Raw genomic sequence first — 25,282 nt, 5'->3', positions numbered from 1 at the left:
CATGGCCGGCGACTGGCCGACGAGGGCCGGCGGCCCCGCCCAGTCATGGCAAGGCTCACCAGCCCCGTGCCGTGGCCGGGCGAGGCGAGCTCGAGCTCGCCCGATCCGGCGAGGTCGAACTCGCCCGGCAAGAATCGGCGAGGCTCGGCGTCGCCGGCCACCGCCGGCGACGCCAACCTGGCGGTGGCCCGGCGAGGCCGAGCCTCGCTAACCGCTGGGTGAGCTCAGCCTCACCGGATCTAGGCGAGATCGAGCTCGCCTAGCCCAGGCGCGAGGTCAGCCTCGCCGGGGCTAGCGACGCTCGGCCTCACCGGGGCCGGCGACGCTCCGCGAGGTCGCCGGCCCTCGACGGCCGGTCGCCGGCCAAAGAAAAAGAAAGAAAAAAGAAGAAGAAGAAAAAAGAGAGAAGAAAATGGAAGAGAGAGAAAAAGTGTTCATAAATTTTGTTCCAGAAACAAGAAACAATTTTTTTTTTTTGTTTCTTGTTTACGTTCCGAGATGTGTTTTAAGGAACAAAAATAGATTTGGAACAAAACGCAAACAAACGCGTTTCTATTCCTTTTTGTTCCCAGGAACAAAAAAACAAAATAAAAAACTGTTTTTAAACAGAAAAAAAAAGAAGTGAAAACAAATATGCCCTTAATGTCCATAATGGGTGGATTTTAAAAAAATAATAATATGAAGACGAAGTTCATCTATTACTTTTGTCTGGATATTGCTAGTAAGATTTATATTTGACATGTTGACCTGGTGAGTTTACTATATATATAATATGTGACAAGCAATTGAACCTTCATATTTCAGATAATTCAACCAGTTAAACACATCTATTTTACGATATTGAAAACCAAATTAGAGTTGCTTAAAAAGGTTATAAAAGAGTTGCACCAGCAGACTATATGGACACCGACCATCATGGATCTTTGCGCTCACCTCCAGATGGCTCCAAGACCTTGTTAAATGAGCAAGGTCGAAGATGATCCTATTTCTGTAATGGCATTGATTTATTGTGATGTCTAGACCATGTCCATAAGGTCTTTCGCGCTCGCTTGGACATTCTCTGTGAAGCCCATCGAATTGTTCTTCAAAATATCCGTAATGCACCGATGCCTATATACAATATTGTTCGCATAAAGTTGTCGGTGCCGAGCCTCATCTATAAGCTTCCTCTTTACTGCAACCCACAATCCAAAATAAGAACAAAACTTGCAATAAACTCATATGATACAAATCAAATATACTTTTACATGTGGTGCTTAGCACCAAACAAAGTCTAAATTCACGATTACTAGCACTGGTTTCTATCATAGCATTCTCAAGACATGTATTTGGTTTTATGGCCACAATTACGGCTCCCACAATAACATATCCAGAGCCAAGTAAAAGCTGCAAAGTTTAGAGAACTCCACTTGAGTCTATCATTCATAATAATATCAAGAATGAAGTTTATGTAGACAATCTGTTCGACTCTCCGTACAACACATGCAGAAAAATGTTTCAGCTCAAAAAGTTCATCCAAATTGCGTTTGGCAACGTAAGCTTCAATTGCTATAATAATTGAAACAACAAAACTAGGTAATGCAATAGTTGTTGCTTGAAGTATGTCACTTGCACATGTAAATGTACAATTTGTTCCAATACTATATTTGTGTCGATATAATTTATTTGGCACATACCATGGATTGTGTAATCCTGAATGAGCTTCCTTGGATTGCTATTGTTATTGAAGGCCTCAGTTGCATGGCCCATGTCGGCTTTATATTGCACGGATGCATTAACATCTATAAACTCATTGTCCTGTGAAAGATTATCACGTGAGGTTATTACTTATTCAAGCATTTTCATGTCAATTGGTAACAAGAAAAGGAGATTGGTAACAAGAGACAAGCTGCCATATCACAGAACTGAAACGAGAAAAGGAAATTGACAAATTCATCAGCATTCAACTCTAAATTCACAAATTATTTGGAAATGCAACCGACACTAATACTTCTCAAAAAACCCACCAAAGCTAGTTTAATTGCGAAAATTTACTTTTCGCAACGACTTGAAAACAAAACATTCAAAGAACAATGTCTAATTCAAATAGTTTTTGTTTCCCACCAAGATGATCAACGGTGCATTTGTGTACCATGGCAAAATCCTCTAGAATGAAATCTAATGGTTGATGGGAGTTTGCACAAAGGAAAAAAGATAAACTTTGCAAGGCAAATCCACGTGATTGAACAAACCTTGGTCTTCACTTTGCATTTCACATCATCCAATTGTTGGATTATGAGTGAAAGCTCACCAACAACTTGATATCCCAAAATCCAAGGGACACAATGGCATCCAGCATCCAGATTTTTGTGATGCCTCCCAAATTTTTCCTAGATTGCTAAAGTTGATTCGCAAACTTTAACGCAACAGCACAAGTTAAGCATCTTCTCTGGATTTCAACTGCATCGTGCGGAGAGCATGCTAGCGGTGAACGCCCAAATCGTACACAAATGAAGAAAGAAAGAAAGAAAAGAAAAGGCACCTTAAACTTTTCCATAGCAAATATGAGGCAAAATGGTTAATGAGGTGGAAATTATTGTCCTAAGATAGAAATGAAAGAGTTCACCTAGAAAATTTCAAAAAAGTAAGAAACCATACCTCCAAATACCAGCTAAAGTCCGAAGACCCATATGTATAGTCAAAGCGACCCATATGTATATTTCGACAAGATGCAGGCCGATGGCCAACGCAACACGAGATTTGCACGAGATTTACACGTAGTCCATTTTGAAATGAAACGGGTTCCAATTTAGCCCAAAATCCGTCAATTGTTCCAATTCAATCCCCATTAAAAAAAGCAACAACTACAATTAGTTAATGCAATGTCAAGGCAATCCAAGTCATACCTAGCTTTAAGTGACCTTAAATAAATGTAAGACAAGGCAATACATTCCAAACTTTTATTTCTTGTGCCGTTGCTCAATGAAAATAAGGCGAAGTGCATATGTTCGAGTAAATAAATGTAAAAAAAGTCTTCCGGTACTCTTCTGCCTGTTCTTCTTCTACAAATTACAAAATGGGAAATCTCTCACTCTCGACTCCACATCCCCAAATTCACTTTGTTGGAGTGGCGGACGCAATCAATTTGTATATTAATATGAATCTACCATAACTGAATTTCCTCCAATTGAAGAGGCAAGTTTCCAAGATTGTGCCAGACATGTGGGTGCAGGCAGGAACACAATCAAAAATTTTGAATGTACGTTATTTTAGGGTGTTTTGCCTTATATCATAATTGATGATGGATAGAAAGTAATTGCTTTCACTAGAAAAGTTGTATGGTGCAATGAAATTTAGGAGTTATTCCATTTAAATCATTGGTAGGAGTGACTACTAGCGGTCTACAACTTCAGCTCTTAATTTATAGCAGTAGGATGACCTCCTACATAGGCCCCATTTGTTCAGCTTTCCCAAGGGGCTTTGGGCCTCCGAAACCCCTTAGGGAAAATATTAGGTGTTTGGCAAGTCTTTTTTGAAGTCCCTTAGTCAAATGTCGACATTGGGAATGCTGAAAGTTCAAAATAAGTCCAGATCTACTTTGGGCTTTTAGCATTTTAGAAATATAAGTCCACCTTCTACTATTCATCCGTTGACCTTTTTTTTTCTCAATGTTCATCTTCCCATACCTACCAGAGGCTGGCCAATCGCTAGCAAAGTTGCTTGAGGTCAGGTGAATCCAAATATAACCGCTGACGAGGCTGCCTGAGGTCACGAGTCCTTAGGTGGCACCGCCTGGGCCTCGCCAACAACCAGATATGGGTTTGTGGGACCTCAAACGATGCCACAACCCAAGAGGCGTCGCTTGGGTCCCGCGAACCTAGATTTGGCGGTCGGCAAGGCCCAAGTGGCACTGCCTAAGGTCACGCGACCTCAGGCAACCTCGGTGGTGGCCAGATCTGGGTTCACCTAACCTTAGGTAGCGTCAACGGTGGCCAGATTTGGTCACCGGTGGGTAGTCGGCCAATGGTTGGCGACAGAGTTTCATTGGACTTGATATTAATTTTTTTCAAAAATTAATAAAAGCCCATTGTAAATATAGGGTTTATTAAATGATATTTATGCCAAAATCACTTTTCAATGCACTTTAAATTATAATTTGCCAAATTCTAAATCATTTCAAAAAACTCTTTTACCCTAAGGCTCCGTTCGTTTCACGGAAAATATCATGTTTCCGGAAAACATTTTCCTGGAAGTTATTTTCCAGGAAAATGACTCTATTTTCCAATGTTCGGTCAAAATCTAAAATTTGAGTGGAAAATATTTTCCACTGTTCGTTAGCTCAAACATTTTCCTGAAAAAAATTATCAAAAATTGAATTTTAATATTTTTAATTGACCAAAAAATTTATTTTATTTATTTTATTTATTTTTTTAAATGATTTTTTAATTATTTATATTTTTAAAATAGAAATTATTTTTTTTCCTTCCTCCTTCCTCCTCCTTCTTCCTCCCGATTCCTCCCGAGCGGCTTCGTCCGCCGTCGCCTCCTTCCTCCTCCTTCTTCCTCCTCGTTCCGCCGCCGCCGCCTCCTTCCCGCCGACGATGGCCGGCGCCAGGCCGACCAAGACCCGGTGGCCACTCCGGCGAGCTCGAGGCTCGGCCGATCTCACCCGAGCTCGTCGGATCTCGGCGACGAGCTCGAGCTCGCCCGGATCCGGCAAGCCGCGAGCTCCGCCGCGATCCGGCGAGCCGCGAGCTCCGTCGCCCGGATCCGGCGAGCTCGAGGCTCGGCCGATCTCACCCGAGCTCGCCGGATCTAGCGACGAGCTCGAGCTCGCCGATCCCGGCGAGCTCGAGCTCTGTCGCCGATCCGCGAGCCGCGAGCTCCGCCGCCAGATCCGGCGAGCTCGAGGCTCGGTCGATCTCACCTGAGCTCGTCGGATCTGGTGACAGATCTCCCCACGAGCCTCCGGCGCCGCCGCGGAGCTCCCTCTTGAGCCGAATCCTCCCGAGCGGCTTCGAGCCGCCGGGAAGCGGAGCGCGGCGGTGGCGGCGGCGCCCGGCCGAGCAAAGGCGGCAAGAGCGGCCGGGAGGGCGGAGGCTGGTCTCGGAGAAGGACGTCGTCGAAGCCAACTTCCCAAAGAAGGAGAGCAAGAGAGAGAGAACAAGAACCGAAGGAAGAGAAGAGGCGAGGCTTGGAAAATGTTTTCCTCTTTTGAAAAGAGGAAAACATTTTCCAAGCTGCAAAGAAGGAATTTTCTGGTCAACGGAAAATGTTTTCCGTTGACCGTGATTTTCCGCTCACCTGAACACCGGAAAATCCGGAAAATATTTTCCTGGAAGTTATTTTCCGCGAAACGAACGGAGCCTAAATGTATTTGCAGTTTCCCAATGGCATTTCCCAAAAGCCACAGGCCCATATATCATCTAGCATTGTATAAGCCATGCCAATTAGTTTTTGTATACAATAAGTGCAAGTACTCGATTTTCTATTATATCTGGCAGAATTGAATTTAAGGGGTGTTAGATCAAGCAAGAAACCCCCGACATTTCACTGCACATCATTTTCTAAGGAACAAGAAGAAGCCTTGCACTGTTAACGGATTTGATCTTCCTGATTTGCCTCAATTCAAAGGAGAAGTGGACGAGCAAAAGATCAGCAAAAACTTGACTAGACCATTTGGGGTCGTCGCAGGACATAGAATAAGTAATAAATGATTGCACACGGCTACCAAATTGTTAACATACTGCGATGAAGGAGGAAGAGCAATAAGGAACAGGGCCCAATACTATGAACACGTTTCAAGAAGTCGCTTGGTCAACAAGTCTCAATATTTTGTGAGAACCGTTTGGTCAAAGAATACTAGAGGTGTTAAATGGGTCAATGACCCATTTATGGACCCATTTATGTTTAAATGGATTGTTAATGGGTCAAGCCTTATTTTCTAAAGCACCTATAATGGGTTTTAAAATTAAAGATAGTGAAATATATGGGTCTTAAATGGGTCAACTCTGCACCCATTTAAGACCCATTTATCAACCCATTTATTTTCACTCAAAGCCAAAACCTCACAATCTCTCTTCTTTCTTTAACTTTACAATTTTTTTAAACCAAAATTATAATTTTTTTTTTTCCTTTTTTTTTCTTTATTCTTCCTTCGGTCGCCGGCACGGCGATGGCCGGCGATTGGCCGGGCGAGCCTCGAGCTCGCAGCATCGAGCAAGCTCAAGCTCGCCGAATGCGGCGAGGCCGCCGATGCTCGGCAAGCTCGAGGCTCGCGGATCCGGCGAGGCTTGAGCCTCGCTCGACGCTAGCGAGCCTCAAGCTTGCCAGATCCGGCGAGGCGGAGGCCTCGCCCGGCACCGGTGAGGCTTGAGCCTCGCCGATCCGGCGAGACTTGAGCTCGCCGGCGTCGGGTGGGCTCGAGCTCGCCGGATCTAGCGAACCTTGAGCTCGCCTATGGCCAACCAAAGAAGAAGAAGACTTGAGCTCGCCGGCGTCGGGTGGCCTCGAGCTCGCCGGATCTAGCGAGCCTTGAGCTCGCCTATGGCCACCGAAGAAGAAGAAGAAGAAGAAGAAGAAGAAGAAGAAGTTATATTTAAAAAATAAAATTAATTAAAATTTTATTTAAAAAAAATTAAAATTCGATTTTTTTAAATAATTATTTTAAAAATTATAAAAATTGTCCATTAAATTTGCGTTGTATAAAATTATTTTAGCAATACCATTTTTTAAATATAAATATATGTATATATATATATATATAATAAATTAAGTTTAGTTAAATGGGTTGGGTATGGGTCGGTTGAGTCAGGTATGGGTCAAAATTTTTGCATTGCAATAAACGGGTTAAATGGGTTGATTTGGTTCGGACTATTTATGACCCGACCCACCCATTTAACGGGTCTAATGAATACTAAATCCTACAATAAATTGGCTTTCCTTCCTATTTACTTATATTGAAGATAATTTATTCACGAGTGGACCAAAATGAATAATAATAATAGGCGCATTGTCGTGCAAGGCGTAGATACATTGGGTCTTCTGAACTCACCTACATAACTCGTAAGCCCATTTGTCAACCCCACGGCAACTAATCCACTTGAGCTGCAATCTATCCGTTAGTGCCTTAAACGTAGAGTTGTCAAAATGGATTGAAGACCATTTATTTTCCTATATATGATGGGTTAAGTGATATATGGATTAGTTAAATTTCATTAAATGGATTGATATGGGTTTTAGTAGTAAAGTTCAATAAAATGCGGGTTTTTAATGGGTTCAAAACCCAATCCACCCGCACTCCCTATTCACCTGTCTTCACATTTAGGTTCGGGGTTTTTGGTTGGGGGCAACTTATCTTGTAGTTTTATGCTTCACTTATGATCTTTTTTTCTTTTTAAATTGAAAGCTTTAGAAAATCACGAAAATTAATATATGATTTCACTTGTCAATGTTTATTGACTTATTACTTTAAAGAGATGTTGGGTATTTCATTGTGAAACTAAAAAAAAAATTGCAATAAAGAAAAAAGTCTTGAACAAGTCAAAAATCTTATTTGGATTATATTAATACTTAAAATTTTATATTTTACACGCTACCGCATAGTATAAAGGTTCTTGTTTTTAAATATATATATATGTGTGTGTGTGTGTGTGTGTGTGTGTGTGTGTGTGTGGGCGCGCGCGCGCGTGTTTTAGTAATATGGACCAGGTCAGTAATGAATTGGTTACGAGGTTAAGTCGAGTATGAATCATTAAATTTATATTACATATAAATAAGTCAAAATTGGGTTAAATGGATCGATTTGGGTAGCGCCGTCTCTAACCCCATCTAACCAACTCATGTGACGACCCCACTATGATATTAAATATTTTATGTGTGAGTAAGATCTATCATAAGAAATAAATAGTCCACAGAAATTGAATACAATTTCCTTGCATGTCCTTTGTCATACAAAATGTAAATACATTAAAACCTTTAATTTTATTTATATCATGCGAGATCCCCAATCAAGTCAGAAAAGTTGTATTAATATGCGATTTGTCTTTTAGCATCTGAAAATTGAAATGCATTATATGTGTCTATCATCGAGATTTATTATAACTTGAAAATGATAGCCCTACGCATCCATGAAATAGCTTATCAATAGACTTATCGAAGGGGGCGAAGGTGTCGTGGGATGATATATGCCTATCAAAAAAGAAGGGGGACTTGGTATTCGTAAATTGAGAGATTGCAACAAGACATCCATGATGAAGCATATTTAAATTATGTTCACAAATAAAGAATCCCTTTGGTGCCGTTGGATTCATTCCAACTTTTTAAAGAGAAACAACTTCTGGAAAGCTTCACCTCCTAAAATATGCTCTTGGGCTTGGAAGAAAATTTTGCAATAAAGAAGTGACTCTCGGCATTCCTTCCTTTGGAAGATTGGAAATGGACACTCCACTTTGTTATGGTTTGATCATTGGCACCCAAAAGGCATTCTTGATATTATTATGCCAGATCCTGTTATTCAGTGGTCTGGTCTACCCAAGCATGCAGTGGTGGCTGATCTCCTTTCACCTATGGGCCTTCCTTTACGTAGTATTATGGAGAGCTGGGATCTCTCTATCCCAACGCTCTCCCAAGCTCCGGACCGATTTTCTTGGCGTTGGCATCCGTCCGGATCTTTTTCGGTAGGATCTGCCTAGGACCACTTCAGGACCAAAAGAAGCATAGTGCCTTGGGCTTCGCTTATTTGGAACAACGTCATCACCCCCATATTCCAATTCAATCTCTGGTTGATTGCTAGAAATCATTTGCCTACCCAGGAACTTCTCATTTCCTATGGTAGAATTGATTATGCCACCTGTGCCTTCTGCAATGATGTTCCTGACTCTACAGATCACTTGTTTTTTTATTGCCACATATTGGCTTCCATTGCTTATTTTTGGGCTACTCGATGCAACCTTCCTTGGCGCCCCAGGCCATGGAAGGAGAATCTCCAATGGGCTACCTCTTTCCTAAAGGGCAATGATTTCTTTCACAACTTAGCTCGCTACTCTTTTGCTGCCATGTGCTACTTAATTTGGAAGGAGAGGAATGCTATCATATTCCGCGACGAAGCGGTGGTTGTTGATGCAATGAAAAATCACATTATCAAGATGGTCAAGGACAAAGCTCTCACCTTCTCTGATGTCCCGAATACCCCAAGAAATAGAAGGCTTCAGAGAAATCAAGCCGACCCTTCCATCTTCGATGATCGTGAGGAGAATGCGTAGATCCAGATGAAGACCAAGTTGTGCGATCTTTTCTCCTCCCCTCCTTGGGTGTCTGGCCCTCGGCCTTCTCCTTAGGCGGCTGAGGTTTTGTTTAGCGTTTTCTTTTCACTTGTGACCTGTTGGTCTTTGCTTCTTGCTTGTGCTTGTCTCTTTTTCTTCTTTGTAATCTTTTTGTTTCGGCTCCCTAACACTCTCTATGCGTAGCGCCCTGAGAGTGTCAACTTTGGAGCCGGTCTTGTATATTTGTCCAAAGCTATATTACCTTTACCTTTACCAAAAAAAAAAAAAAAACTTACCGAACATGTAAGTTGGCTGGTAACATTTAACCCACTAGTGATCCATATTCGATCCAATCCATATTTACTAAAGTCAAACTAAAATGTGCAAGTAAAAAGTGAGCGAACATGAGATCAAGTGAAGGCGAAAGAGTGAGTAAAAAGATATTCATAAAAGTGAGTTGAATTTAAATTAGTTGTTGACCCATCATTATTTTAAATTTTACCATTCTAAACTCATTTACTAAGTACAACCATGCAATAACTCAGCACATTAAGTATAGATTAAGAATATACCAATGAAGGGGATCCAAGATTCGATGAGGAAAATTATCATGTCTAGCTTCCAGTTGAAGCAAGAACAAACCATCTCATTCAGATCGGAACCTAACTATATAAACAATTCACAAACCATCCCTCTGGGACGATATTCTGCTATATGCTCCAAATATAAAGCATTGCAGTCAGTTCGTACGGGAAAGCTTCAATTCGCGAACGAAAAACCCCATTCTCGAATGGACAGCGCCCGTTCCCCAACCCCGCCCACGAGACGCCTCTGGTCGGGAGAATTGCTAGGACCGCCGTGCATGACGCGATCCACGGAGAGAGAGAGAGAGAGAGAGAGAGAGGACGACGCGAGAAGGGAGAGAGCTTGTTGGCCACAAATACGGAGGAAACTGACGCGGAGGATTTGGAGGATTTCCGGTCATCTTTATGTCGTGGGGCGTGGGTGCGGTCGTTGTTGGAGTTTTCTAGAACCTCTCGGTCCTATTCTAGTTCCCTCGCACGTTGTTCACAACTTTATAATAATAATAGGGCCAATTCCCTAAAATACCTAAATCCTAAATTTGTTCCGAACTTTCTTTTATCTCATAAAAAATCCCAAAGTTAAGATCCAGTTTAAAATCTGCCCCAAACTTTTCTTTAATTTCGAAAAATCCTTAAATTTTAGGTCTAGTCCCAATTCTACCCCAAAATTTTCGTTGCCTAAAAAAAAATTCACCAACTTCTAATCTATTCTTAAATCTACGTCATGGTCCAATCCCAACTTAATGTGGCATTTCCAAATCAATAATAAATACACATTGGCAAGGTGACATGGAAAATTATCTTCAAAATAAAACCGTTATAGGATATAAACATTAGGGATGACTAATCACGATTTTTGGATAGACGACTAACAGGAGCAAATTTGGGACTAGAGCAAAAATAGATGATTTTCTTTTCAACCAAAAAAAAAAATCACGATAGATTTAGGACTAAACCTAAAGTTTTAGATTTTTTCTAAGACAAATAAAAGTTTAGGGTACCCACCCATGAGCAGCGCAGTTGGTTGAGATCTCTCATCCAGTGAATGAGGTCAAGGGTTTGAAATCCTGCGTTGCTAGCGATTAAAGCGGGGGCCCTAGCGATGGGTTGTTGGGCCAGTTTCCCTCGAAATATAGTCGTTGTTTGTGACACCCCCAACTCGCCTAAGGTCGCCACAGGTGATCTTTCTTAATTACTCGATCTCATATAACTTCACTTACCGATACCCTTTGACTAGGGATTATTTTTATTTTTTTTAAAGCGGTCCCAGCGCAACTTACTAATGGAAGCATAAACAAGTCTCACCATCTCTCCCTCCAATAACCATAATGCAATACACACCAACTACGCACCATAAGAAAAGATAATGCCGATTCACTCTTATTTATATTTTCATGATGGACATCAAGGTCAATACAACAAAAAGGCCAAGATTTTAACTATACTTGGCTACCACCCAAAAAGGACTTGATTCTACATCGAACATGTACCACCCTCCATCAACGAGCGTCGGCTATCTCCAAAAAGTGTCAGCTCCCAACAGCTATACGCGCCAGCATACCCAATCCGGTGCATCAGGTGGCGACGGCGGTAACATTCCTAACATCTCTCCATCATGTCGGACATGGACAGATAAAAACTCTTGGATAACCGGGCCATCAGCTCGACCCACGTCGTACATCACCAAGACACAAACTCGAACAAAAACTCAACCAGGAGCACTGACACAGACATGCTCAGTACACTCCACATCCACATCAGTAGGTATGCCATAGTAAGTACCGCGTGCAACCGGCAGCAAAGGCATCTTTCTAATATGAAATGTTAATCCCCAAAAGGGGTGAGTACAACCACTCAGCAGTAAAGATCCACCACACTACTCAATGCGTCAAACAGAACAATCAAGAATAAAACACATATCATTCATGCATTCAAGCATATCTTACCTTATAGTCATGCATATATCACCATGCCATATGTGCATATACCACCATGCACTTATCATCACCATGCCATATGTGCATATACCACCATGCACTTATCATCAAACAATCATGCATGTATCACCATGCCATATGTACACATCCATGCGCATGATTCAATTCTCGATCTTTATATTTCAAATAGATCACATCAATTTCTTCCCAGGGACCATTGTTTGCATCCCACAATTTATCGCTTGTATCCAACCTGGCATCACAAGGAACCTCCGGCACACACCTCCGAGCATCCGGCACACACACTCCGGGCATCTCATATCCCAACTAGCATCACAAGGTATCCCCCCGGCACACACCTCTGCGGCTTCCGGCACCCCCACACTCCGGGCATCCCAACACTCCCGGGGCATTGTCAGCTCACACCTTCGACAGTCTCGTTATTTTCTCAAGTTATATCCACACATGTATCTCAATTTCAACATGGTATTTGATGCAATAGTATCAAAGATCTCAACCAACTTTTCATGCCATATAACATGCCATATGTCATCACATATGCAGCAAAATCAACCACTCAAAGTATTTCATCACAAGGATAAATTCATTTATTTTTCAAAACACATCAATGTTTCGGATAAATCAGAATGCATTCCTCTAATTAAAACTCCAGAAAAAATTAGTAAATGACATTAATAAATTCTGAAAACTTGACACATCATAGACGAGACCTAAAGGCAGATATCTCATGAATAACTCCATACCAAAAGAATTTCACACAAAACAGTAAGGTCCATGCATCACAGTTCTCAAAACTTCAATATTTCAACTTGTACAGTTTTGGAAGAAATTTAAATTAAATACCCAAATGAACTCCAAAAATTCTGAAATTTTGACATGTTATAGAAAAGTCCTAGAGGTAAATATCTCATGAAGAAATCAAAACCCATATCGTTCTAGGTTAATAGATATAGACGATTATTTCCCCTATTCTCGGTGTCATCTTTTCCCAGATTATCATCTTTCAAAAGAAACTCATTTCACCGACCTAAATATGTTCATTTCTTCTAAATTTTTGATATGTTCTACCTCAAGAAGTGCACTACAACTTTCATTAAGAGAAAAGTGAGATTTTCACAAGAAAGTTACTTTACAGACCACGAAATCTCTAAAGGTCAGCACAACGGATTTCAGATCTAATTTCTCCAAAGAAAAATCATTTCACTAACCAATACTTGTTCTTTTTGCCTCAAATTTTAGTATGTTGTTCTTCAAGGTGTTCTAACTTTCATGAAGAGAATGAAACAAGATTCCAACTAAAAAGTCACATGCAGCACACAAACTCATGGATGGTCGAACTGGTCTTTCCAGAAACAGCATGCTAGACCAACGAATCTCTCTTCAAGGCTCCGAAATTTCATCCATCTACCACAACCAAGACTTACCATCTACTATACACACAACACAGCAATGCAAGGGGTAGGTTTTAGGACTTCACTTGCCTTAAACTTAAGCACAAACAGCAACAAAAATGGCAGGCAGAGCAGCGAACGGACGGCGGCGAGCTACGCGAACGATCCTCCTCCTTCCTCTCGCATGCCCGCTTCCTCTCTCTCTCTCTCTCTCTCTCTCTCTCTCTCTCTCTCTCGGTCGATTCCCCTTCATCATCCGCCTCCCTCTCTTTTCTTTTCTTTCCCCACAATCATTTGCAATCATTTGATTGCATGTAGCCGCCCCAAAGGAACCAATGGGGGCAGTCACACTTGGCTTCTCCTCCATGCCACTTGGCAACTTACATGCAAAGTTGACGGGCTTCAATGTTGGGCCGGTCTTGGGCCTTCATGGGCCGGTCGACCAAGGGGTTGGCGTGGGTTGGTTGGACGGTCTTTGGGCCTAAAAATCAGCCCACCCTCTCCTATTCCTATTCCATTTAACCCTCATTTAAATAAACACCTAATTTCAACTTATAAACCCACAAAACTTTGTAATTTAAATCAATAAAATTCTACTTATAAAGTGCACCACCAAGAATAAGATTTCTATATCAATTTGCACCTTAATAAAATCCTTGGGTCACTTGTAGACACATCTCCATCCAAACAATCATCCATTATAATGCTCGGCCTTAAATTAATTGAAATTCATTAATTCAATGGCTAATACAAAATCAAACGGTACTTCCATTACCTAATCATGGTTCATGGTACTCCAGAGGTTGTCACGAGATTTTAGAATGCCACATTGTTGGGCCTTCACCGCGAAGGCCCGTGAGACCCCAAATAGGTATAGTCGCTGCTAGGCCCATGAAACCCCAAATCGGCATAAGCTGACAAGGGCAAGCTCCGGCGGATCATCAGTCACAAAAAAAAAAAAAAAAGTTTAGGGTAGATTTGGAACTAAACCTAAAGTTTGGGGTTTTTTAGGGATTAGCCCAATAGTAAGTTAATAACAACAACAACAACAACAACAACAATAATTCATCAATTATTGTGGAATCGAATGTTGGCCACACGCAAGGCCGGGGTTCGATTCCCCAACTCGTCACGATGCGCGACTTAAGTGGGGTGCCGTGGGTGGTGGGTTCTCGCACTAGTGCCCCTCCAGGTTTACGTCGCCAGCTACCGACTATACAGCGGTTCTTGGGTATAAAAAAAACAATAATTAGTATTAATTTATCTTTTTATATTGACTCCGTTTGTTTCACAAAAAAATGACCTAAAATTAATCAATTATATCACTTAAAAAAATGAATGAATGAATGAAAATTATTGATGATGATGTATAAATTATTGATGATAATAATAACACTCTCTCATCAGCTATTTACTTCAAGTAATTATATTTAAGAAAATATTAATTAGTCATTTTTGGTGAAACAAATTGATTAATTTTTCCCTCTCTTGTAATTTGCCCACTTCATGATGACATTTAGGCTTCAACTTCTTCTTCTTTTGGTCATTTACACTTTGCTTATTTTGCAGAAAATGAACGATTTAAAAAGTATTTTTCAAAAAATCATCTCTTATATCACCTATAAACATAAATGAATAAAAAATATTTAGATATAAATTGTTGTCGATTATGAAAATATTTTTAATTGATTCAATATTCTAAACGATACAAATGATTATTTTTAGGAAAATATTTTTTAAATATTTTTTTTCGCGAAACAAACGAAGTCTTGGAAAACGAACACTTCTTCATTGAATACGCTATCTGTTTGCCTGACGCTTAGTTAGCTTCGTTAATCATGCGTATTTCGTGTATTAACTTGACTATTTTTTTAGTTATATACATCTCTTCTTCCTTTTGAATTCTTTTTCTCACCTTTTGACTCTCTCCCTCCACGGAGTTTCCACCGCATTCCCAGCATTTGGCAGTCCGAGCAGACGATAACTCTCTCGAGCTTTCCTTCATGAAATCGATTCAACATGTTTTTGTCTTGGACCAACTTTAAAAAAAAAAAAATGCCCGCGAAAATGATTCCTAAATTTTGACTTAATATTCGATGTAAATTCTAAATTATTCAATTTATTCAATTGAATCCTTAAGTTATCAGTAAATGTTCAATGTTGCCTTTAATTTGCTCAAACAACAAATCATACGCTATTTATATGTCGAGTTGGATTCTTATAAATGATAAGTTAACATGTCAATCTTTTTATCCTTCTACATTAAAAATGGAAAAATAATTAAGGTATTCACATGTCCATCATTATTCGATGATGTAAATTATTAATTTAATACGAATATATTACATGGATAATTCATGCATAACTCTTTTTTTTTTCAACTATTCAAACTTAATGAATTGAAAGTAATATTTGATTGGGAGAGTTCGAAGAAGGATTTTTGGTAGACCTTGCTTCTTCTTCTTTTTTTTCAATTTTAAGGAATGTCAATTATTATTAACAATAACTCTATCAAAACACGATTATCTCCAAGTCCAGGAAAAAAAACATTTGTTGTACTTAGTATCTTTAGTTTGATTTGTACATGTCTTCATTCCACCCTTTATACAAGTAAATTTTTTTTTTAGCCAAATTGCCATGTCAGTAATACCCCTTCTCTTTTTTCTCTTGACTATTATTCGGCAAGCTGCTATAAGTTTTCAATAAGATCTTTAACACCGTCCTAGACATGGTTTATTCGGGAAAAAAGAAAATTGAACAGTGGATGAGTTCATTAAACTTATTTTATTCGATGAATATATTCGGACTTCATGAGTTTGGATTGATGCTCGGTTAGGATCCGGTCAAGGGGCCTGGTGTGTTACCCGGGACATGCATATGAAAAATGTCCGGGTCAGGACCCGACCAAAAGTAGGGCAGGCCGGACCTTCATATGCTCTTATAAGAAGATTGGGCCCCGAGATCTGCAAAGCGAAAGAACACAAGTCGCCATGGGGTGGGCCGTGGCTCAGCTCAATTGGGCCCAAAATTGATCGAGAGAACTGGGCGTAGCCCAAGCCCGAAAACAAGACGACACCACTTTTCAGTGGTTAGCAGTGCACGAGGGACGCCGAGCAGAGAAAGATTTTTTACAAATCTCTTTCCACGTCTTTAACGTCCAAATCTCTCTCCATTTTCTGTCTTGCAAGTCATTTTCTTCTTGCTACGCCTCCCATCTCCTCACGTCGCAGGGCATTGAGAAGTTGACCCTGTCCTCCATACTTTCGCTGGCTTTGACATAAGGCTCGCTGTTGACCTCCCCAACAAGCCCCTTTTCTCCACCGCGCGCAGCCTCCTCTTGCACTATGGACATTAAGACCACCTGTTGGAACCTTGATGAGGCTTCCAAGGTTTGCCTATGCCAAAATAACGGATTGCCAAGAAGAACAAAAGGCATTGGGAAATCCTTTGCTTTCGAACTGCCGCTGCGTCGGGTTGAAGTCCCCAATTTGGCTCCTCAAGAGCTTCATCAGGGACAAGTCGTGGGTTCATCTTCACCCACTGTGACTCCACCATCAGCTGGTTGTCTAGCATGGCGAGGCACAAGGACCATGTAGTTGATGCAATCATCTTGGTCTGAGAACTTGCCAAACATGTCTAGCTCATTGTTTCAGAATAAACTAACGATGTTACGATTGGACATCCGTGTCAAGAACTTGACACTAGAGGCGGTTGGTCCGCGACCAACGCTGATATGAAGAATGATCTATCTATGGGGCTTGTTAGGATTGCCAATGCATGTTTACCTTATTTTTGCGAGTTTGATCTTTATTAGTGTGAATGCAAGCCAACCTTGTCTCAATGCCTTACCACTTGAGGAGTGGGGAGGTATAAAAAGAAGACAATAACCTGCGAAAGAGAAGATAGTGAGTAGGGGTGAGCAGTTCCAGGTTCCGGTTCGGTTCCGTCTGGAACCTGGAACCTACCCTCGAGTACAGGTTCCTCAAAATGAGGAACCTGGAACCTACCCGTGGGAACCGAGAACCTGGAACCTATCATGTCACAGGTTCTAGGGTTGGTTCCAGGTTCCAACAGGTTCTTTTTTTTTTTTTTTTTTTTTGGTTATTTTCATATTTGAACTATAACATATGCGCACGTTACCCAAAAAAACTATAACGTACGCGTACGTTACCAAAAAAACTATAATGTACGCGCACGTTACCAAAAAATATATATATATAACATATGCGCACGTTACAAAAAAAAATATAACGTATGCGTACGTTACCAAAAAAAACTATAATGTACGTGTATACTACACGGTAACTTCCCATTGACATGTTATCTTGATACATTAACTTCGCACTACACAACAATAATAGAATATAATTAGAAATTTCAAAACAAATAGCAAACTAGAAAGTAGAAATAAAACACCACTAGAACAAGAATGTCTAGAGGTACAAGTTTAGAAAACAATTTCAATTAAACCCTTAAATGAACTCAGAAAATTCTGAAATTTGGATACGTTGTATTTAAGACGTAGAGGTACAAGTTTCATGAAGAAATCGTAGTCCAATTCGTTCTGGATTAAAAGATAAAATCGATTTACTTTTCCTATTCTCTACTTGCACAGTTTTTGAAACATTTTTGGTTAAATAGGCAAATGAACTACAAAAATTACGAAATTTAAATATGTTGTAGGAAGACATGAAGAGAGATATTTCATGCAGAACACATTTCCAAAAGAACCTCATACAAAATGATATAGTCCACGCATTGCAACTTACAAAATCCGAACACATCAGATTGCACAGTTTTAGAAACATTTCTGATTAAATACCCAAATGACCTTCAAAAATTATGAAATTCGACTATATGATAGCCAAGACCATAAGGTAGATACTTCATGAAAACATCGAAGTCAAATTCGTCCTAGATAATTAAATATGGACGGTTAAAATCCCTGTTCGTAGTACCGTAATTCCAGATCTAACCATCTCCAAAGGACCACGATTTCACCTACCTATTCTTGTTTTTTTTTCTCTAAATTTTTTATATGTTGTACCTCAGGATGTCCTTTACAACTTTTGTTAATAAACCGAAGTGAAATTTCGACAAAAAGGTTGCCTTACAGTCCATGCATTCATCAAGGGTCGGTCCCAAAATCTCCAGATCCAATCTTTCCAAAGAATAACGATTTCACCCACTTATACTTGTTTGTTTTGTCCTAAATTTGAGTATGTTATACTCCAAGAAGTCCTTTACAACTTTCATTTAGAGGCCGAAGCCAAACTTCAACTAGAACATCACGTACAAGTCATTAGAACATCCAAGGTCGAGCTTTTTCTGCCCTAAGTAACCGGTTCCAGTTTCGAGACCGGTTCCGGTTCCAGTTCCGAAACAGGTTCCGGTTCCGGTTCCTAGAAAAAAGGAACCGGAACCGGAACCGGTCCCCCTTGGAACCAGGAACCGAACCGGACCCTCCTCCGGTTCGGTTCCGGTTCCCCGGTAACCCGGGAACCGCGCTCAGCCCTAATAGTGAGACAATTTACAAGACTCGAGAACCAAAGCAAGCACGGAAAATAAGTAAAGTGGGACCTGCGAGGACAAAAAAAAAGAAACAAAATAAAAGGAGTTGGCCAAAAAAAGGTCAATTTTGTAGAATTATAACATAAGTGATGGATCTCGCAAGGAATAATATAATTATAAAAAAAAAGAATATTTAAGTCAAATGAGGAGTGAAAAGACGCGACTCTTTTAATATAATGTTGCTTTTTTATAATGCAAAACACGACAAGAGTGATATGTATAATTACAAAGGAAAGTGATGTAATTATGATTAAAGTTGAAGTTCTTATTTGACTATTAAAAAATAATCAAAGAATTAAATACACGGATATCTAGCGGCTTTCCTTACATTAGTCATCAATTTACCCCGCTAATCGTCTTACTAGAGAACCATTATAAAATAAAAAATAAAAAAAAAAAAAAACATCACGTGGTTTTCAATTTGAAATGGTAAGGACTAAAAAGAGGTGAAAACCATAATACTAGAATCTCACTTCACCACAAGCGAAAACGAATTCAAATGGCCTGCATGTTTTTATTTCTAGGATATGTTGATTTTTTGTTTTTTTATTCCCAGGAACAAAAAAAGAATAAAAATGCATTTGGTTGTGTTTATGTTTTTTTTTTTTTTTTTGTTCTCGGAACTCAAAAAGAACAGAAATAAGAAACAAAAAAAAAAAAATTTATTTCTTATTCTAGAAACAATTTTGAAGAAACATTTTCTTCTTCTCTCTCTTCTCTTTCTTCTTTTTTTTTTCTTTGGCCAATCGCCGGCCTCGGTCATGGCTATCGAGGGTCGGCAACCTCGCCGGCGTTGCCGACCCCCCGGCGAGGCCGAGCCTCGCTTTGGCTGGGCGAGCTCGGGCTGGCCCAGATTCAGTGAGGCCTCGCCATGGCTGGGCGAGCTCGAGCTTGCCTGGATCCGGCGAGGTTGCCGGCCCCGTCGGCCGGTCATCGGAGGCCGGCGACCGGCTGAAAGAAGAAAAAAATTTAAATTAAAAAATAAAATTAAAAATTAAAAAATTAAAAAAATAATATAAATTTATCAAACGTGTTTTTATTTATTTTTTATTTCCAGAATGTTTTATTTCAAACGCACGTTTTTGGTCAAAAATTATTAAACAAAATATTTTTATTTTATTTTTGTTCTTAGAACAGTATTTGAACGAAAACGTTATCAAATGCGCTGAAATTCACCGGAAGAGGTGACGACATTGGACCTCCAGAAGGATCTCGCAATAGGTTTTTGAAAGGCGGTTGTTTGTTAAGCATGGGCTCGTGTCCTGATCAGACAACATTAAACCATTCGAACTTCGCCTGAATTGAAGGGTCGGATCTGATTCCTTCTACTCGCTCTCGTCCGAGCTTCCCCTGCCACGGGAGAAAGGATCAGGATCGGGAATCCTTCGATCTCCCGAGGTTCGCCGTCGTCTTCACCGCCTCTTCGATTCTCTCCATCCGCTCCGCCCTTTCTCGATGGCGGAGGAGGAGTCGTCGGCTCAGAAAATGGAGGAGCTTCGATCGGTGGCCATCGAAGACGACGAGTCCGAGCAAATCTACGAATCTTTCATCTGCTGCGTTTGCCTGTGAGTGTTCTATCTCTCTCTCTCTCTCTCTCTCTCTCTTCTTTCGCCACGGATTGAAACGTAGCGAGGGTACATGCGTCGGTCCGTCTGGACGATCGAAGAATGTCGTTTTCGATCGCGTGTCTGCATCTTGCGGCAGTCTGTGGTGGTTTCGTGCGAATTCGGATCATTTCTCGTGTGCGCATAAGATTGCGTCTTGCGGTTTTCGCAAAGGTGGTGCCTTTTTCTTTTTCTGTGTGCGCGCTGCTCGCGATTGGTATTGTCTTGGGCGATAACCAGTTTGCTAATTGACGCTGAAGTTTACACGGACGGGGAGGAGGGGAAAAAAAGGAAGGCGGGGGGGGGTGATGGTTGATGAACTGATACGAGAAGGCGTTTTATTTTTGGGTTCTCCCCTAGGTTTTGGAGAGCATCGATCGAGCTTTTAAAGTTTGCCTCGATGGGTTTTGAAATCGGTACTATATATAATGGGTCTTCCGGAAAAGCTAGATTTTGATGGATGGCTCTGGAAACAGGAAATGCCTTTTGACTATAGGTTGTGGCTTCCTTTTTTTTGCCTTTCTGACTGTAAGTTGTCGCTTCCTTGTTTGTCGTCATGTATCTTTCCCGTTGTCTCTCTTACTGAGGTTTATGAAATGATAAATATCAGAGATAAAATGTTGTCTTGGTTCTGATTTTTGAATTCCAGGATTTGTTCTTCAATTGCAGGTTTCATTGTGCTTTCCTTGTGTCTTCTTTAATTGCAAAGAGTCTGTTCGTCTGATAATTTATTGTTGAGATGCCTAGATATTGACTGGCATGGCTTCTGTATTTGGTGTACTTTTTTCTAAATTTGTTGCGACGGAAGCTTAGATTTCAACTATGATAGTTTCATCAAATCTGCAGTGGGCTCTTCTTGTCTCCTGGGCTTTTTTTATGTTCTCAATTTCACGGTTGTGTATTGCAAATAAAGTCAGCTGCTGCTGCCTCAGTTTAAACGATTAACTTCTATGTCTCATCTCATATTTTCAAATGCAAATGACGAGATTTTTGTTGCAAAAGTATAATTTGTCATTCAATGTGAAGGTCTAGTATATAAAATTACTTGTGTAAACCACATAAGAAGTAAACTCCAGTTGCAACAATGGCGATCATCCTCTAAGTAATTGTGCCATGCAATGCCTGAACCTGCATTAGTGACATTGGGTTTGGGTCCTATCATTTTTTCTTCTTTTTTTATACGTCACCTTAACATTGCTTGTGTATTTGAGCAGCTATTTGTTTTTATATTTGGGAGAAGCAGTTTCACCAATCTATTCTCATCTTGCTGCAGGGACCTTCTTTACAAGCCAGTCGTATTAGGTAAGGAGCTTCTATTTTCCACATACACATGGAAGTTTCTCCATCTGCTTATTAAACAAATTAATCGTTTCCCTTGATGCAGCGTGTGGCCATATTTCCTGTTTCTGGTGTGTACATCAATCAATGAGTGGTTTACGCAAGACCAATTGCGCACTGTGTCGGCAACCATACCTTCATTTTCCCAGCATCTGTCCATTACTTCACTTTTTGCTGCTTAAGATGTATCCTGATTCCTATAGGAGAAGGGAAATACAAACATTAGGTGAGTTCTCTATGTTCACTTGCCTGCTCTTAGCTATGTAAAATACCTGTAGAACAATGTTGCCCATGAAAAGGACTTGGCTAGACTTATTAAGTTTATGATATATTTATGTCAAGGAGGAATTTATTAATTGATTTCATGAAAAAGGATCTAGAAGGCCATACTTGCTGTTAATTTCACTTCTTTTCCACATCTTATCGCTGAGTGATGGAGAGCTTAGCTAGCTGATTGTGCACTTGGAAAACAAGCGGTGGTGCTTGTCCGCTGGTTGTAACTTTCCACTCCATAGCATTGTCTTCCCCTTTCAAATTTGTTCTCACATAACATTTGAACTAAAAGCTTCGAACTTAGATAAATTCCATAATTTTCTCATGCAATGTCTATTTTGTTCTATGTACTAAATGGGGCCTTAATTTTCGGAAGCATCAGTGGCATTACAGCGGGGGTTGGAATGTATGCTTAACATACTATCCTTTAAGTCTTAATATGCAGTTCTAGATGATTGTCATATTCTGTCATATGAGTATGAGTTCTGCACCTTTTAAATATTGAAGCAATTAAACAACCTGGTGAGGTATATGAGAATGTTCCTTTCAGGATGGTTGCTGACAGTTCCTTCTTAAGCTTGATCGCAATTTCTTGTCCCATTTAATCGTGCATATGAGAATCATCAGATCCACTGGTTACTATGATTCTATGTTGATTTTTCTACCGGCTTAGTTTTGTTAAAACATTGCACAGATGAACTTTTCTGAGATCCTCCCCCCCCCAAAAAAAATAAATAAATAACCTTTGTCTATTCCAGAGGAAGAAAAGAAAATGGAAACTTTCTCTCCACAGTTTGATGCCCTTGCGTGGAGACCAGGCGATGAGGAACAACAAAAATTATCCCATTCTTCACAATCACACATGACATGTTCGGGCCCTAACTCATCTATGGACACTGGGTCTTTTAGAAATGGTGAACCCAATGCAAGGAAGGTGCAATCAGAGCCTGTTGAGGGTATTGATAGTTACGGTCCAAGCAGTCCCAAACAAGACTTGAAACTAGAACATGATATAACTGTTCAAGAGGAGAATGCGCATCCAGTTGGCTCAGACCAAAGCTACAAGAAGATTACTGCATCGGATGTGCTCTGCACAGAATGCAAGAAATTGCTTTTTCGTCCCGTTTCTCTTAATTGCGGCCATGGTATTCTTTACATTTAGTTTTGTCTTCCAGGTTCAGAAATTCTTTCGAAATTTAAAATTAGAAAATATATTTATTCTAATTCCTCTTTAATGTGGTTTGCATTTCCAGTATATTGTGAATCTTGCATTGTGTATCCAGCTGATGGAAAGCTCACATGTCAAGTTTGTAAAAGCCGACATCCAGGGGGATTACCAAAAGTTTGCTTGGAGCTGGATCATTTTTTGGAGCAACAGTTTCCGAAAGAGTATGCTTTGAGGAGATTAGCTGCACGGCCTAGACTGACCATCTCAGAGAATGATAGCCAAAAATCTCGTATGTTCTGCAGCTCCACTTTTTATATATTTCAGAGTTCATGAGGTTTATTGCAGACCATCATGACATGTAGTAGCTTCAATAATTATTCATTGCCATTTATAATATTTGAGATGCCACAATGGTCATGGTGTTGTGTTAGTAGGTAATAGCAGAGCTGATAAAGAACTAAAGAATTCATCACGGTCAATTGATACTTCGATGACCCATTTGGGAGTTGGCTGCGATTACTGTGGGGTAAGCTTTTCATCTCTCTCTCTCTCTCTCTCTCAATGCAAAATGCAAAAATGTTGAATGGAAAGAAAAATTTAAATTATCTTGAACTTCAATTGATAGCAAGCGATTATTTTATATTAGCAAAAGATAATGGATTTAAGCATTGAAATTTTTACCATTGTCGAAACTTCTTATTCCTGTTGGCCCAGATATATAAGTTGGGATTGATTCCAAGCTTATATTTGCTTTGTTTTGGTATTTGAGGCTTTTGTAGCCGTAGTTTAATTGTGTAATCATTGTGCTTAGTAGCATACAGAACTAGTGAAATAACTTTTAACTTACACCAAATGTGAAATTTCCATATAGTAATTGCCAAAGTATAATAAAATGATACATTTATAATTCTCCTTAGCAATTTGCATATTTTGAATGAGTGCCATTGTACTCTTGGTCCCTCCAAGTCTTTTTATCTGAATATGTTGCTGCGGATGGTGTAAACAAACCTCTGACCTCAGTGTGACCAACTGATTTTTTATTTTAACTAGTTGAAGTGACAAGTGAGTATTATCAAGTTGATTAAATTGCGATTATATGTAGTAATATTCTTGGGTCTTGATATACAGATGTATCCAATAATTGGAGATAGATACCAGTGTCAGGATTGTGTCGAGAAGATTGGCTTTGATCTCTGTGGAGATTGCTACAATTCCGTTGCAAGCTCCCGGCCGGTTCAACCAACAACATCGACCAGAGCACAAGTTCAGACCCAAAAAGCCACTTTATATGCAAAACTATATGCTCAGGTTAGTGACGGGGCAGCTAGACGATGGCTCTACTGCTCTCGTCTTCCCTAATGAGGGTTCGGAAGACGGAGTCTCACCTACTGCTCCCACTTCACTGAGTGATGTTCAGGAAGATGCTGAGAACGGTCTGTCGATTAACTTTGTTTTTGAAGATGAACCAGATTCAGAACATCAGAACAATTCCCAGTCTAACTCTAACTGAAGCCCCTGTCTGGGAAGCAGCTGTCCCAATCAACTGAAGCTGAGAGTGCCTGAGGATGGACATCACACTTGGGTTGAGAAAAATGAATTTGTGGTGATGACGACAACGACACTAGCGGCTTGAGCTTCCCTTGGGCTCTTTTGAGTTGCAGCCTCTGTTAATTCTCCACGGCGAGGGCAGGAGGCAAAGTCATAGCAAGAGGGCATTTAGTAGAATGCAGATGGTCGCCCCATCATGGCTGAGTAGTCTTATGGAAGTGTGGGATTTCATAATATATGGAGCAGATTAATTATTCCGTGTGTCTATATGGAAACGTTGAGGCGCTATGTTGTTCTGTAACAATGACAAAACTCACAATACCTTACATTGTACATTAACGGTGAGTATTTCCCAGTTCCGTTTTATGCACAGCTGGAATTGTGATAGAGCTCTCTTCAGCTTCTATTGCATGGTCCGGCAGACTAAGAGCATCTGAATTGTTGATCATGTGCGTCCACCATAGATCTCATATGATCGACGATCTAAGTAAATTTGGTCCTTGTAATTTAAAGATCTTCGGATATATTGTGTACTCCAATGACTGTAATTAGTCACTCTTTGGCTTGTTATGCCTGGCTCTGCTGGCTTCTGTCAAAGTTTGTAA

At 40.3% G+C, this 25,282-nt stretch overlaps 1 protein-coding gene across 2 annotated transcripts; it reads left to right on the top strand.

Annotated features, from left to right (window-relative positions):
* Positions 1–19,986: 19,986 nt before the first annotated feature.
* LOC104425739 (E3 ubiquitin-protein ligase PRT1) lies at positions 19,987–25,282 on the top strand. 2 transcript variants are annotated; one of them, XM_039304753.1, is made up of 7 exons: positions 19,987–20,311; positions 21,624–21,652; positions 21,735–21,914; positions 22,720–23,106; positions 23,215–23,418; positions 23,561–23,655; positions 24,258–25,282. In XM_039304753.1, the coding sequence occupies exons 1-7, from the start codon at positions 20,202–20,204 to the stop codon at positions 24,486–24,488; spliced, it is 1,236 nt and encodes a 411-aa protein (XP_039160687.1). In that variant the 5' UTR covers positions 19,987–20,201; the 3' UTR covers positions 24,489–25,282. The 2 variants fall into 2 exon arrangements, with proteins under 2 accessions (XP_039160687.1, XP_010036827.2); XM_010038525.3 differs by having other exon boundaries at positions 19,997–20,311; positions 23,564–23,655.

This window comes from Eucalyptus grandis, chromosome 11 (genome assembly GCF_016545825.1).
Source record: "Eucalyptus grandis isolate ANBG69807.140 chromosome 11, ASM1654582v1, whole genome shotgun sequence".
Classification (NCBI taxonomy): Eukaryota; Viridiplantae; Streptophyta; class Magnoliopsida; order Myrtales; family Myrtaceae; genus Eucalyptus; species Eucalyptus grandis.
The sequence above is the reverse complement of the archived record's forward strand: the minus strand, read 5'-3'. Positions and strand labels throughout refer to the sequence as shown.